The following is a 16,006-nucleotide window of genomic DNA, read 5'->3' on the forward strand; positions in this document are numbered from 1 at the left end:
GGAAACGCCACTGTCATCAGCGCCGGTGCCAGGTGGGTACCGAGGAGAAGGCGCTGTGCCGGAGGCGACGGCTGCGTGAGCTGCCTGCGGGGCGGCTCAGGTGATGCTTCAAATACGCCCTCGGGATGCCGAGACAGCGCTCAGCACCCAGGGGAGCAGCGTGGAGGTGGCCCAGGGCAATACGTGAGGAGGGCTCGCTCTCATCTCTCATCTCCCTCTCTCGTTCAGAGCACTTTAATTATTTTTTTTCAATGCCTCAGAGCATAAAAATGCTTAAACGCCTTAACGCCAGATGCAACAAAAATGCGTCTCTCCGTTTACGGCCATGGAAGCTTCGGCTCGCTGCCTCTTCTGCAGGAGGGAGAGGGTGAGCCCTGGCGTCTCGGCCACATCCCTGTGTCAATAGTTGCTTGTGGTGTCAAACAACTGCAGTTTTCGGGTTTTTCATGCTTGCACAGACCACAACAGGGTTAATTTGTCAATTAGCAGTTGTAACATGCCCTGAAACCCTTTGCTTAACGGCATGGAAAGCTATTACTTTTCTTTTTTCCCATTATTTTTATGCTTGGCAGATGTAAAGGGATACAGAGACTGTGTGCAAAATGACTTATGTTGGGGATGAGGCATTGATGGTCAATTGCATGAGAAGGCAACTTTAAAATAGTTCATTTTCAAAGAAAAGGCAAAGTTTCACATGCTGAGGTGGTGACGGGCTCTTACTCAGCCATCTGCAAAACCAGAGTGGTGGAAATAGCCCCTTTTCTAACCATTTTTCAGTCTGTCCAGGGTCATACCTTTCCTGGTGGGCAGTCTCCATACCAGAAGCGTTTCATAACCCAATGCATCAGCCTTACCACCTCCTAAGATGAAAAAGGGTCCCTGGGAGACCTTTGGGGAGTCAGCAAACGGGTGGGAAGCTGAGGACCAAACCAAACTCTAGGAGCGAGCAGACTCAGACCAAAAAAAACCCTCGGTTAGATGAGCTCCAGACCATTTTTCAAGCCAAAGCTCATCATGAAAGCCCAGATCTGATCCTTTTTGGCCACCAGAAACACTGCCTCCCGCACCAGGCTGCTTGACAACATGACCCCCTGCCCTCCCAAGTAAACCCACAGCATAGATATGCTACTGGAAAAAAAAAATCAAAACAAAACAAAACTCAAAAAAAACCCCAAACATGGGGAAAATAATGTTTTCTCCTGGCAGATAGATAAAACTGCTGTCAGGAATGAGAGCGGCTCAACGTGAAGCAGAGGAGCCCAAATGAAAGGCAGGAGGGGGAATCCCCCCTGCAGGACGTGCCCCCTGTCGCGAGGAGGTTCATGCTTTGGGTCTGGGGGAGCGCGTGGGGCCGGGGCGAGGGTGCCGATGGGGTACCCCGGCCGGTGTCACGGGTATGGTTTCGGTGAGCGTTTTCCCACCAGGGTCGGTGTTGCCATATGAGAAGCAGCAAGGAGATGGCCACAACCCAGAGCGTGGCTGTGCTGCCACCACGGCGGGCCACCAAATTGCGGTCCTGGTGAGATGAAGCCAGGAAAAGGAAAGCTTTGAATAGGGGATGTGGGGAGAAGGAGGAGGATTGGGGCTGCCAGACTCGGCAGGGCAGGCGCCGTGGGTGGGAGCGGTATTGAGGAGCACTGATTGCCCTCCAACGGAGATGCCAAGTGGTTGGAGGAACCCATATGTGACCACAGCGACTGCCTGGACAGGCAGGCGTCGGAGAGTTTTGGCTCCTGCGAGCCATCTACCAACACTGGCTTTGTGCTTGTTTCCCCCAGGTCCAGTCATCTGCCGCTCTTCGTCCAGATGAGCCCGCTGCGCTCGGACTGGAGCCACGCTGGGCTGAAGGGGGTTATTCCCTCCGTGCTGCACTACAGCCTCTTGGGCTACAACTTCTTCATCCCCGACGCAGTAGGTAATAATTTCTTTTCTGCTTTTTCCACTATTTCTGCCTTTTCTGCAGAGAGCTGTGCGGCAGTTGTTCAGGCGGGAGGAGCACGGGAGGTACGTGTGCCCCATCTGCCTTAGGTGTGCTATACGAAGGTGTGAAGCACTTGGTTCCCGGTACCCAATTTTCTGTCGTGTTGACTCGATTGGGTTGAATGTTACTAGGGAATCGGCTGAGGAATTGCAAACAAAAAACCCCACATGATTTAAATTGTAACAGGCAGCCCCAGAAGCAGCCAGGTCTCTTGGGATGCTCTTCACAGAGCTCCTTAACCACAGGCGGAGGGCAGCCCGCCGCCTCCCCCGGCTCTGCCTCCGCTAAATCCCACCCGGCCAAGGCAAGGAGCCGGCGTGCCCACCTCCTGGCTGGGAGATAGATCTTCCCGAAACACCAGCAGCCCTGCTCCAAGTTTGCTTTTCTGCTCCAAAGCGCAACGGCTTGAGAAATCCTTAAATAAAAGTCGAGAAACAATCCTTTAATCTGGGTTAACGGCTCGTTTTTCCCCTCTTCTCGGAGGTGACCGGGTTATTCGTGTTTAAAACATGCCCCAACCTGGCAGAGGCTGCACATGAAGCGTCAGACCCAGAGAGCGGAGCTGCACGCAGCCCTGAAAAAGGGGGTTGTTGAGCAATTTTTCAATTTGGCCTCTATTTTTAGCCAGTTTTTCTTAGAAAACAAGGCTTAGGCAATCGCAGCATGCCAGTTCCTTCCCCGAAGAGATGCTGAGGCCATTGGCTTCTTTCAAGCGGGCTGGAGGAGGGAGCAGATGCCCCGGCAGGGAGCGGGCTGTGCTGCTGGGGCGCGCGGTGCGGTCCAGCGCGTTGTGTCCCCGCAGCCCGGGGGAGGCGAGGGCAGGGGAAAAGCCTCTGGGGAAAGGGGGTTTGCGGATGGTTGGGGGGGGTTGTACCATTCCCAGGGGAAGCCGTGCCAGGCCTTCATCCCCGACGCAGTAGGTAATAATTTCTTTTCTGCTTTTTCCACTATTTCTGCCTTTTCTGCAGAGAGCTGTGCGGCAGTTGTTCAGGCGGGAGGAGCACGGGAGGTACGTGTGCCCCATCTGCCTTAGGTGTGCTATACGAAGGTGTGAAGCACTTGGTTCCCGGTACCCAATTTTCTGTCGTGTTGACTCGATTGGGTTGAATGTTACTAGGGAATCGGCTGAGGAATTGCAAACAAAAAACCCCACATGATTTAAATTGTAACAGGCAGCCCCAGAAGCAGCCAGGTCTCTGGGGATGCTCTTCGCAGAGCTCCTTAACCACAGGCGGAGGGCAGCCCGCCGCCTCCCCCGGCTCTGCCTCCGCTAAATCCCACCCGGCCAAGGCAAGGAGCCGGCGTGCCCACCTCCTGGCTGGGAGATAGATCTTCCCGAAACACCAGCAGCCCTGCTCCAAGTTTGCTTTTCTGCTCCAAAGCGCAACGGCTTGAGAAATCCTTAAATAAAAGTCGAGAAACAGTCCTTTAATCTGGGTTAACGGCTCGTTTTTCCCCTCTTCTCGGAGGTGACCGGGTTATTCGTGTTTAAAACATGCCCCAACCTGGCAGAGGCTGCACATGAAGCGTCAGACCCAGAGAGCGGAGCTGCACGCAGCCCTGAAAAAGGGGGTTGTTGAGCAATTTTTCAATTTGGCCTCTATTTTTAGCCAGTTTTTCTTAGAAAACAAGGCTTAGGCAATCGCAGCATGCCAGTTCCTTCCCCGAAGAGATGCTGAGGCCATTGGCTTCTTTCAAGCGGGCTGGAGGAGGGAGCAGATGCCCCGGCAGGGAGCGGGCTGTGCTGCTGGGGCGCACGGTGCGGTCCAGCGCGTTGTGTCCCCGCAGCCCGGGGGAGGCGAGGGCAGGGGAAAAGCCTCTGGGGAAAGGGGGTTTGCGGATGGTTGGGGGGTTTGTACCATTCCCAGGGGAAGCTGTGCCAGGCTTCCAGAGAAACAGCTCCTGGGGACACTCCACCCCGAGGGCTTCGCTTCCCTTTCCCTGTCCCATCCCGCCCTCTCCTGTCCTTCCCAAGCCCTTCTCTGGTGTTTCCGAGGGGAACTGGAATCTCTTTCCGCTCCGCGTTCCCCATGAATCAGTTAGCAATGCTCTGCTTCTCCACCGCTTTTCACTATGAATTTGAAGGGATCCAAATTACAGGAGTACTTTCCCGCCATGCTTCGCCTTCGCACATCCAAGTGGCAGGGAAGTCCAGCGTCTTCCCAACGCTTTTCTTTGCAGGAGAGAAATCCCTTTTTACAGCGTTCTGCTAAAACTTAGGAACTCCTGAGGCATCGTCCCCAGCACGTCTGGTCCTCAAACGGCCGGAGGTGGATGTCTGATTGACACTTGCTGGTGGTGCTCAGGGAAGAAAAACACGGGTGGGGAGAATTCCGCTCCTCTTACAATGGGGTACCGTGTCCTGCCCGCGTGGGAGGGGGCCGTGCGGGACTCCTCCTGTGATGAGATGCCCCCCAGCAGCTTCACTCGGCTCCTTGTCCCCGGCAGGAGGGAGCCTGGCCAGTGACGCCCCAGGGGACCCGGAGCTGTACGTGCGGTGGCTGCAGATCGTGACGTTCCTCCCAGTGATGGCCTTCAGCACGCCGCCCTGGCTCTGCTGCGACGCCTGGGTACGTACCCCATCCCCGCAGAGGTGTCCCTTATACGACAAACACCAAAAAAGAGCCCTACCGGGGAAAGCTGAAGCTAAAAATCGCCGTCCTGTTCTCGCTGCCCCCAAAGTCCTGCTCTCTGCCCCCGCAACCAGACCGCTGCACGCTCTCAGCAGTATTTTTGCTGCACAATTAATGTGAGGGTTTGTGGCTTTATGCTTTGGCTGCGTGCAACCACGGGGCCGGTATCCACAACGCCTGTAGAAATGACAGCGATCGTTACATGTCTCTCTCTCTCCCTTTTGTTGCCGGAGTTGTTTAATTATAGTTTGATTAAATATTTAATGCCTACAGCAGAGCGAAGGCTCAGATTCCCATTCCAGATCTTTTTAAACAGTTGGAGGCATTTTCCCAGGGATGTCACCTTTAGGGCAGAAAAAGGGGAGAGCAGTTCTGAAAATCGGGGGCACGGGGAAATGTCATTAAATCTCTTTGCGGGGAGCAAAGGCGTTCGTTGCTTTGGTTAAAGACATTAGTGCCCCAGACATCACCTGCCAGCCACGGTGCCCAGCTTTCGCACCTAAATGGGAATAAATCCACTGTATCAGCCCTGTTTGCACCTTCTTGGCTCCCATAACTTGACCAGGACTTTGCAATTTGGTGATCTCCCAAGGGAATATGTATAAAATATATTTTTTTATTTTTTCTGCTTGCTTTGCTGTTTATTGGATGAAGGAGTTGTCATGGGTTTCTTTTCCTTCCCCTCCTGCAGGTCTTGAATCTTACCCGGCAATGCATACGGAGGCACCGGGACTTCGTCGCGCCACTCATCATAAAATACGGGGAGGAATGGCTTCGTTCGGGGTACCCCATCTTCCGGCCGGCGTGGTGGCTCAGTCCCACAGATCCGACCGCTTTTACCATAGAGGATGAATTTCTCATAGGAGACGAGGTAGGAAATGCAGAGGCTGAATTCCCTCAAAGGGTAATTGGGGGCAATAAGGTGCCCCCAGCGCTCACCCATCCGCCTCTTTGCATCCCACCTGAACACACAGCTCAGAGGCTGCTTGAAACCCAAGGGCAGATGGACCCCGTTGGCTCCTTCAGGTTTGCAATTTATTCAAAAGGAAGAGTCAACAAGCCTTTTTTTCCTTTCTTTTTTTTTAATATCGGTGTATTTTTCAGTCCTTTCTGCCAGAATACAGGTCCTGATGGTTGACATTGGTCACTTTTTGCCCTCTTTTCGGGGTGTTGACCCCATTACTCGGACCTACAGCCTGACTCTCACCCAAGGTTGCTCACCTGCATTAGCCAAGGAGCAGCCCAACGTGCGGCTCCCCGGTCCTCTCGCGGAGCCCCTCCAGCCACGTTTTGGGGTTTTTCAATCCTAATCAAATGCAACCCAGAACAGATGGGAAGCATTGGAGAGCACAGACCCCGGGGCCCAAATTCAGACTCGCGTCAACGTCCTGGGTGAGCTCACCCATCCACAATCACCTGCGGGATTTATTAACTTGAGTCTCAATTTTCCCCACCAGCAGTTACAGTCAGGATTTATTCAGGTCCTATGAGTGTTTGGAATGGAGCCCATCAAATTTATAAGGCCACCGCAAGCTAGGTGAATGTTACTGAGACATCTGTGGCACGTTTAAGATGGATTGGTTTTTATCCCTTTTCCCAGTAGAGATTTAAAGGTGGCTGGCGCCTGTTTCCCCGCAGTTGTCTTTTCCCCTGCTTCTTCAGATTTCAGTGATTTCATGCGGTAAATGCCCTTTGCAAGTCTGGTGTTTTCATGCTTTGGTTGTGCCTTGTGGCGGGGGGAGTTTCTCCCGTCGCCCTCCGTGCAAAGGCATCCCCCTCCTCCCGCTGCAGCCCGGGCAGCGGTCGCTTAGCAGGGGGATGGCACGGCATAGAACGCGGCTCACGGCTGCTTTAAACCAAAAAGCTCTTGGAAAGGCAATCCAGGCCTTCTGAAGAAGACCTTTCTTTAAGCAAATTCTGCCTCAGCCTCCCATTTGTGTGAGGAGTGTTCTCATGTTGTCCCTCCCGCTTTGGGTGCGGGATCCCAGCGGCTCGAGGTTCCCGCAGTTCCCACAGGGTGTTTTGTCGCTAAAAGCGTAATCCTCTGTTCACACTACTGCATGCACCTTGCACGGCGTGATGGGCTGTCTTTACATGGGGGCGCTGCCTAAGAACGAGGACAGCATCTCCCTAAAAAATACCCAAAAGCAAAGCTCAATGGGAGTTTGTTCCTTGTTTTAATAGAAAAGCATCTCGTGCCACACTTATCTTCTCAGGCTCTGCTTGCCACCTCCAACAGCTATTGCAGTACCTGATTTCCGAGCTTGAGTTTCTCACCACAAATTCTGCAGTTTCAATTTATAGGTTGGTTTGGGACTGGTTTGGGGTTTTTTTGTAAGGGAAACTTTCACTGCACAAGATTGCTAAAATATCTTTCTGCTGCTTCTTAAAAAGTCAAGAGCTCAAATGATGAGGTGCGATGTGTTTAAAACACAAATCCTTGGCACAAATGATTTTTAGACGGGTGCTGAGGTTGGAGGGAGCCGAGGGGTCTCCCGTGTCCCACCGCGCCGCAGAGCCCCCGCGCGGGCAGGAACGGGGGTCGTTGGTTATTACCATGAGCAAGCTAAAACTTGCTTCTTTCCCCCAAAATCACTCAAACTGAAAACCCCCTGACGCAACTGAGTCAGCCAAGGCAGCAATGCGGTCTGCCGTAGTGAGGCCGGATTCCCAGTAAAATATTGCAAACTCAGAGGAAAAGAAGGTCAAAGCAGGTTCGGTCCCAGCTCCCAGGGGGTGCGACGTCAGGGCTTGGCTGAGAGCTCCTGAAATATGGCAAAACGTGGTGTCTGCTCCGTACACTTGTCAGGGCCAAGCGTTTCTGATAAAGCATGACGCGAGGCTGGCAAAAAGCTCGTCTGATTTTGGTTTTCATTCCCCCCTCCCCTCCAGAAGAGCCTGAGCTTGTGGCGGGACAGCCCCGACGGGGGAAGCTCCGAGTTCCAACGCGGTTTTTGGAAGCTGGAAGAATAGAAGTGCACTCCAAGAATGGCTTTGGTGCAATCTGGAGTGTCATTAATAACAAATTAGTGGAAAACGCACAGGGTGATTCTGCCCCAGTATGGTCCGAGGCAAGAATAAGTGTTAGGACACTGGGCTAAACCTTTCAAACCCCGTCCCTCAGTGGAAGCAGGTGCTGCTGAATGGGGTTTTGTGCCGTTGCTGAAGCCTCTCCGCTCCCAAGTGGCACCCCAGGCTTTTTTGGGGGGTAGCTGTGGGCTGGGAGGATAGCCCTGCTTTGAAATCTGATTTTCAGGCTGTGATTTACTTCCAGACCTCGTTAATCCCGATCCCCTGGCAGCGTATGTTCAACCTGAATCCAGCCGGATGATACATCTGTCAAATCAGCGAGAACGCTCAGTCAACAGTTTTTATGTCAGATTTTTGGTTGCTCCGAAGGGAAGCCAGCGTCTCTCTGCTCCCTTCGAGCAGACGGGACAGCACAACGTTGGGTCTCTGCAGGCGGTTTTGAGCCGTGGTGGTGCGGGGCTGCAGCGGCCGGTGCGTTTCTCATCCTCTACCAGAGCTCTTGAAACTGGATTTAACGCTGCACGGCCATATTCCGGCATCCCGAGCAAATTTCCACTCCAGGGAAAGGGAATTGGAGCTGACCGCTACCGAATCCTTCCAGCAAAGCATGTGGAAATATAACAGCAAGGAGAGAAGCTGCACCCGTTCAGCAAACCGCGCAGGCTGGTCTGCGGCTGTGACGCAGCGTCGCCTCTGGTCACCCCCGTCCGCCTGGCCAAAGCGGAGGCTGCCAGGGGCAGGGGAGCAGGTCCTGCCGCCAAATGTATTTATGAAGGCCAGGAGGGTCTGAAAGTGGCCCCCAGATTGTGCCAGACACTGAGCTGTCCCCCTGGGACAACGCTGCCAGGCGGCCCAAGGAGCATCGCTCGGGGATGCGAGGATGAGTCCCAAGCGCTTGCTCTTTGCTGTTGACCAGGACCTCCAAAAATGAGGTTTGGGACTAACTGATCCATAAAATTCATACTCTGTTTTCACTATTCAACCTTTTTTTTTTTTCCTCTCTAAATGCTTTTCTAGAGTTTTAGGGTTTTTTTCCTGTCATCTCCTCTTTCTTCATCGTCCTGTGAACCCAGTTCTGCACAAACACAAATCAAAGCCTCAGCGTTCCAGCAGATTTAAATTTAAGCCAAAGCAGCTGGTTTTGTGTTGGATTTTTTTTTTTGCCTTATCAGCAAAGCTTTGCTTTTCTTGTAAAACTCTTTATTTAGGGCTCTGAAAACCCGCTTCATTTTCTGAAGTTAAACAATTTATCAGGAATAAATGTTCTCAGAATATTGGAAACTGCTTTTTCAGTAGGGGGAGAAAAGACCTCAGGGACCCCTCTCCTCACACCACCGTCACCCGCTGGAGGGCTTCAGTAATGTGAAAGGTTTCTTTCCCCATAAACGAAGAAAAAAACTTCTCTCTAATGTTCTTTGGAGACTGGATTACCTTGACTGAGTCATTGGGGAGGAGTGAGCAGAACACACTGCTTATGCCTCCAATTTGTGACCCAAGAGAAGATTTTTTATGCTTGTATTTTTATATGCTTTTTTTTTTTTTTTAATGCAACTACCTATACGCGAAGGCCACCGGCTGAGATATTCATGGAGATTTGAGGGCACTGGGCAGCGAAATCCCTTGAATCTCCAGAGCAGCCTCGAGTCCATAGAAGGATAAATGTGACTTGAGATTGTATATTTCATATACGTTTGTTATGTTGTTATGTATATGTTTGTATATGTTGTATGTTTTGAACATGAGCTTTCCCTAGGGTTTATGTAACTTGCAACATTTAATTAGTTTGAGAGGCTGAAACACAGATCTTTTGCTTTGGGTGAGGCTGAAGGCACCTGCAGCAGCCGGGAGTGAGCGGGCAGCCTGAGCCCCCGGGCTGCCTGCGTCCGCCCTGTCCCGCTCAGCGCAGAAGAGGAGCTTTGTTTTGCAGGAAACACAGATTTCTGATGGGTTTTTTAGTTCAGATCTTCCAAAATATCGAGCGAGTTAGACTCTAGGGGCTACTGCAGGGGGGAACGATCCCAATCCCGGTCAAACGAAGGCCGCCGCGTCATCTTTTCTCGCTGCAATTCAGGAAATCTTGCACTTACCAACTTTGGCCGCTGCTGCTCGTGTGCATGGACGCGCTCACGAGCCAAGCGCCCGCGCTCTGCGGGGGCTCGCTTCTCCTTCCGCCTCCTGCCCTGCTTGGGGCAGCTAGCGGGCAGCTAGCACCTAATCTCCCATGTCCTACATTTCTTTCTCTTTTTTTTTTTTTTCTTTTCCCCCACCGCAGGTCCTGGTCGCCCCAGTAACAGAAAAGGGGCAAACGTGGAGAGATATCTACCTGCCCGGAGAAGGGCACCTGTGGATGGACACCAACACCGCCCGCGTGTTTGACGGAGGCACCGTCCTCAGGAATTACTCTGCCGGCCTTGCAGAGGTGCCGGTTTTTGTAAAAACCTCCTAAATTCACAGACTGCCGCCGCTTTGGGACAGCTGACCTCCTTCAGAGCAGCGCCGGCCAAATGTGCTCGCTCTTCCTCGAGACTATTCCTCGAGACTCTTTGCACCTTCCCAAAAACTTTTTTATTTCAGCAGAAACCGTTTGACTCTTTTATCATTTGCTGTTATTCTGAAATAGAGGAAATACAGCTTTGGTACAAATATGCATCCACGCAGAATGTCAACCTCCATCTCTCCAGGGTTTCCCCAGGGCGACGGTTGCATCCGTGTGTTTAGGTGGGCACATCCAGCATTTCCAGGTCCCTGGCACCCTGCTCATAGGTGCTGCCTTGTCCATGTCCCGGTTCCGGCAGGGATGGGGTTAATCTCCCCCAGAGCCGGCAGGGGGCAGGTATTCCATCCCACCTGAGCCATGCCCGGGCTATAAGAGGCGGTAGCCGGGGCGAGGAGAGCAGTTGCCACTCGGGGGTGGGCTGCGGTGGGTCGTCCGGTCGGTGCCCTTACGGTACTGTAATCGCGTTTTCATCTTTCCTTTTGCTGTTCTGTTAAATTACACTCTTTTAACCCACGAGTTTTGCCCTGACGATTTCTTTTTCCACGACTGTGGGAGTTGTGCGAGCGACTGCGTGGTCCTTTGTTGCTGGCTGAGGCCAAACCACGGCAGTCCAGAAAGGGGATTTTCCAGAATAGGAGATAAACGAACATCAGTTTCTGCTAGGATGGGATTTTTTGCATTTAAAGAAAAAAGGTCTTTACAGAGAAACCTAAATATATGATAGCTCTATTCCTGTGCATGGACACACGCTAAGTGCTACCGGCTTCTCTCACCTGATGCTGTGCGTATGCTCCCCCAGGAGAGTCTTTGGTGGCAAGAGACTGAAACTGAGGATAATTGGGAAACTGGGTGAATTCCAGGTGTGTTGGGAGTGAGTTTCTGCGGAAGAAAAACAACTTGATCAAGCAAAGGAGTGGCTTTAACAGAGCATGATGTGGACAGCCAGGATGACTGCCCACCTTGGAATAAAAACTCTAGAGCCCAGCATCCCCTACCCGAACGCCAGCATGCCCCAGCCAGTGCTTTTCACTCTCTGTTGGATTTTATTTTATTTTTTCCCAATTATTTCTTGCAGTGTAAGTGGGATCCAGTGTGACCAGTCTTTCTCCATCCAGCCAAAAACATATCCATGGGCAATGCAGATGTCCCACACGCTGAAGATGCATTTAGGGAGGTTATCTGTCACAGGTCCATTCCATTCACACGACATGCAGTAGACAAGGTGCAACTTTTCCACAATAGGCTGGAACCCATTTTGAGTGTATAATCTTATTTCTGATTCCCTCCAGTGATGTTTTATAGAGAATGCGTGCAGCCAGTTACTGCCTAGACTCCCGTCTGCACCTGCTGAGAGCACTGCCAATCCTCACAGTCAAGAATTGCTTCCTGATATCTCAATCTCCCCTCTTTCAGTGTCAAACCGTTCCCCCTCACCCCATCACTCCCCTCCCTGACCCAGAGTCCCCCCCCAGCTCTCCTGGAGCCCCTTTAGGCACTGGAAGGGGCTCTGAGGTCTCCCCGGAGCCTTCTCTTCTCCAGGCTGAACCCCTCCAACTCCCCCAGCCTGTCCTCCCAGCAGAGGCAGGCTGAACCCCCCAACTCTCCCAGCCTGTCCTCCCAGCAGAGGGGCTCCAGCCCTCCCAGCAGCTCCGGGGCCTCCTCTGGCCCCGCTCCACCAGCTCCGTGTCCTTCTGCTGTTGGGACCCTGTTATGGTTTGAGAGACCCATAACAATTTATTGTCATTTAGACAATCACCCGATGACCCCTCCCCACCCGGGAAAGGGAATAAGGAAAAACAAGGAAACCTGGGAGCTGAAATATAAACAGATTTAATAGAGTAAGATTAGATAATTAACATTAACAGCGCTAAAGAACCAATATTGATCCCGACACCAATACAGAATATGCAAAGATTATCCCCAGCCCTTCCTATCAGTAGATGCTGTACACTCCCAGCAGTGGACAGCAAATGTCGGACACAGCGAACGCTATGGCTTCAGGAGGAAGGGATGGGCTCAGGGCTCCGGCACCAGGGCAAGAAGTTCTCAGGTTGGCAGCCGTCAAGGGAGAGAGGGAACTTCCCAGCAAACTTTCTCATTTATAGGGAACGTGATGCTGATGGTATGAAATAACCCTGTGGGCAGCTTGGGTCAAGTCCCCAGGTCTCGCTCCTCCTCATCCCCGCACCTGGCGAGTTCAAAAACACCGAGACCTTGAAACCCACACACCACAGCTGGCTGTGAAGGCAATATTTTCACAAATTCAGACACCGGAGTCTTCTAAAAGTGCAGTTTTCCCAAGCATTAGAAGAGAAATTAGTCCTGTGTCACCCAAAGCGGGACACTTGCCCTTTGTGAAGCCACATTGGCTGTCACCCATCACCTCCTTATTTTCCATGTGCTACAGCAGAGCTTCCAGGAGGATCTGCTCCACCTTCCTGGGTACAGAGGTGAGACTCCGGGCCAGCAGTGTGGCCCAGGTGGCCAAGAAGGGCGGCAGCCTCCTGGCTTGTGTCAGAAATCGTGTGGCCAGCAGGACAAGGGCAGCGGTCGTCCCCCTGTACTCGGCCCTGCTGAGGCCCCACCTCCAATACCGTGCCCCGCTCCCGTCCTCACAACCATCCTTCAGCTTGGAAATGGTTCTTTCCTAAAGATTAGATGAGGCAAATAACACAACGTGAGATCGACCTTGTTTGATGTGTCGTGGGGACCCATTTGTCTGGAACGGTGAAGTGGCTCCTGCCAGGATTCCCACAGAGCTGTCGCATACACAAAACATCAGTAAGAAGAGGACAAAGGCAGAAAAACGAGGCTTTTTTTTTTTTTTCCCCTAGGGGATTTGTAAGTGAGCGCACAGCAAACGAAGCCGCAGCACGAGAGCGTGAGGGCTGCCGCGGGCCACGCGGGGGAGAGGACCCGGGGGGAGTCTGGGGGCTGTGAGGTCACAAAGGCGTCCCCACCCGCAGTGCTGTGACATCACCGCCGCGTGGCTGTAAAAGAGAGGTCACCAGCGCGGCGTGTGTCAGTGCATCCATGACGGGTAGCACAGCATACAGCAGCAGTGGCCTTCTGAGCCTCGGCGTCCTCCTTCTGGCAGCTTGGACTGTGGTGCTCGCCATCAGCTGCTACTGCCAGGTCAGGGGAGTGGGGAAGTGGGTTTTGGCCCCAGAGGCCACGGGTTGTGTCTGCCGGGTGACACCCAAGAGCCCCTACTGTCACTCGTCTGCCCTGGGATGTCCCCGCCGTTCGTGGCAGCACAAGCCGAGCCCCACGGGCCTCTTCAGCAGCTGGTTGTGTCTCCAGGGCAGGTGGTGATCCATGTATCTCTTTTGTTCGCAGTTCGAGATGGACTCAGAAGAGGAGGACGTGGCAGAAGACAGCACCTCTTCCCCTGCCGCCGGCACCAGCCAGGAGACCCGGGCTGCACGGCTGGAGGCCTCTGAGGACCCCAACCACCCCCTCTTGCAGGACACCAGCAGCGGCGAAGCCTGTGCGAGCTGGTGCGAGCACTGCTTCTGTTTCTCCTGCATACGGGAGTGGGCCCGCAGAGGAGACGTGTGCCGGAACTGCGGGTATTCTGTGCGGCACCTCTTCCCCCTGCGGCAACCCCACAGCCATGAGGTGCAGGACACCCCACCCGATGGCAATAGAGGGAGAGCTCGACACCGCTCTGCACAAAGGAGGCGGCGTCAGCCCTCAGGTCGCCAGCGCCGCAGGTCTTCCAGCAGAGTCCGTGGCGGTGGCCGTGCCAGGCCCGCAGCGGGGGGTCGAAGATGGTCCCCGAGGTGGCACCAAGATGACTCCTCCCGGGGCTACAACTCCTCAAGGAACAGGAGGGGACAGCGGAGCAGGGCTCGGGATGCTGGTCACAATGAGAGCCAAGCTCCAAGGCACCAACGGGACGTCCCAGCCTCCTCGTGGAGAAGCCAGCGCCGCCAGCGAGCAGACTGGGACTCCTCCAGGGGCCGCCACGCAACAAGAAGCCGATCCCGGCGGACGTCCCGCAGCCCGCGAGACCAAGCTTGGTGGGAGCACTCTCGGGGCCATCACAGCAGACAACAGCGGTGGTGGAGCAGGGACAGGTAGTGTCCCTGTGCCTGGAGCAGGCAATGGAGCAGGTCCCCTGCGGACGGACCCAGACGCAGACCAATATGATCAATGCTGATGCCACTTTATTAAAATCCTTCAGCCATTATATACTTTTTCCTACAACGTGGGCTAGCTCTGCGGCTTGTGCTCATTGGTTTCTAGACTTATACACACAAACTATTAGTGGTTAAATGCAGCGCTAACTTATTGTCTACACTTTGTTACTGTTTCTGCCAAGTCAGTCTTTTAATTAATACACATTCCACATCTGTTGGGGAGTAGCAGCAGTTTCAGTGTCAGCGCATGATCTCCTCCTTCATCTTCAGTATGTGTCCGTTGTTTTCCAAGAAGTTTCCCACAGTCCCCCAGGCGAGGCCAGGAACGCCCCAGGAGGAGGGACTCGGGCACAGCAGCCTACGGCTCCCCTGCAAGGCGGAGGCAGTGGAGGAGCAGGGTCGGGACGAGGGCCGAGCTCACCGGCCTCAACGGGACGTCCCAGACTACTCAAGAAGAAGCCAAGCCCGGTGGAGGTCCCGCAGCACTGGGAGCCGAGCACAAGCACGGCGGGACCAGCACAGCAGGAGGGGTCGGGACCGGGACCAGAGGCGAGCTCTAAGCCCCCAGTGGGAAGTCCCAGCTAACTCTGGAAGAAGAGAACGCCGTCGTCGGGGAGGTCGCGATTCCTCCAGAGACAGGCGTGCAGCAAGGAGCCGCTCCGGGCGCAGGGGATGGTAGCATGCCCTACCAACAACAATAAGGGGAATGCAACGCTTGCCCCTGACCAACCCCTGCCAGGGCAGTGCATCCAGCCCAGGGACAGAAAAGGCCCTCCACATGGTGGTTGTTGAGGGGCACCCACTACATGTGGTAGTGGGACAGCCGCAGTCTGGGTTGCCTCCAACTCTGGCAGTGGCAGCGAACAGGATCAAGACAGCCCTACTGCTCCTCCTGAAGAATATTCACAGCAGAAAGCCCTCCTGTCATCCTCTCATGGCAAGTCACGGACTCAAGGAACGGGAAGGAACAAAGCCCACTGCTTGAGCAGGGGCAGTCAGAGCAGGCTGCCCGGGGCTGCATCCAGTCAGGCTTTGATGATCCTGAGGGATGGAGCCTCCAGAACCCCGCTGGGCAACTTCTTCCCAGCATTTGACCTCCCTCCAAATAAACAAGTTTGGTTTAATCGTGAGCTAGAAATCCCTGTATTTCAGTTTGGGCCCGTTGTCTCTTGTCCTGTCACTAGAGAGTGCTGAGAAGGGACCGCTCTGCACAAAGGAGGCGGCGTCAGCCCTCAGGTCGCCAGCGCCGCAGGTCTTCCAGCAGAGTCCGTGGTGGTGGAAGAGGGGAGATTTAGCTTAGCTATTAGGCAGAAATTCTTTCCCATGAGGATGGTGAGCCCCTGGCTGTGGTTGCCCCGAGAAGCTGTGGCTGCCCCATCCCTGGAGGTGTTCAAGGCCAGGTTGGAGGGGGCTTGGAGCAACCTGGGCTGGGGGGAGGTGGCCCTGCCCACAGCAGGGGGGGGACTGGATAAGCTTTAACGTCCCTTCCAACTCTAACCATTCCGTGATTCTACGATTCTAATTCTACCCCGGTGGCCATTTCAGTTGTGTCATAACCACCAAAAAAAAAAGAAAAAAAACCAACCCAGAAAGCCCTTTTCAACCTAATAATTCTAATTTTAAATAATTATTTCCAGATATGGAAAAAGTGAGGGTATCTTAGAGATACCCACAAATAAGGACGGGAGGCATTTTGCCAGGACCTGGGCCCCGGGCCGGG

General features: G+C 53.6%; 1 protein-coding gene across 1 annotated transcript in view; it reads left to right on the forward strand.

Annotated features, from left to right (window-relative positions):
• Nucleotides 1-1,396: 1,396 nt before the first annotated feature.
• The window catches only part of DNAJC17 (DnaJ (Hsp40) homolog, subfamily C, member 17), a 32,581-nt gene continuing 17,971 nt past the window's right edge, over nt 1,397-16,006 (forward strand). The window contains exons 1-3 of the mRNA XM_009892439.1: nt 1,397-1,519; nt 1,666-1,723; nt 5,481-5,485. Coding sequence (XP_009890741.1) covers nt 1,397-1,519; nt 1,666-1,723; nt 5,481-5,485 — 186 coding nt within the window. The remainder of the gene's footprint in view (nt 1,520-1,665; nt 1,724-5,480; nt 5,486-16,006) is intronic.

The sequence above is a fragment of the Charadrius vociferus genome, unplaced genomic scaffold (assembly GCF_000708025.1).
Source record: "Charadrius vociferus isolate BGI_N301 unplaced genomic scaffold, ASM70802v2 scaffold1039, whole genome shotgun sequence".
NCBI lineage: Eukaryota > Metazoa > Chordata > Aves > Charadriiformes > Charadriidae > Charadrius > Charadrius vociferus.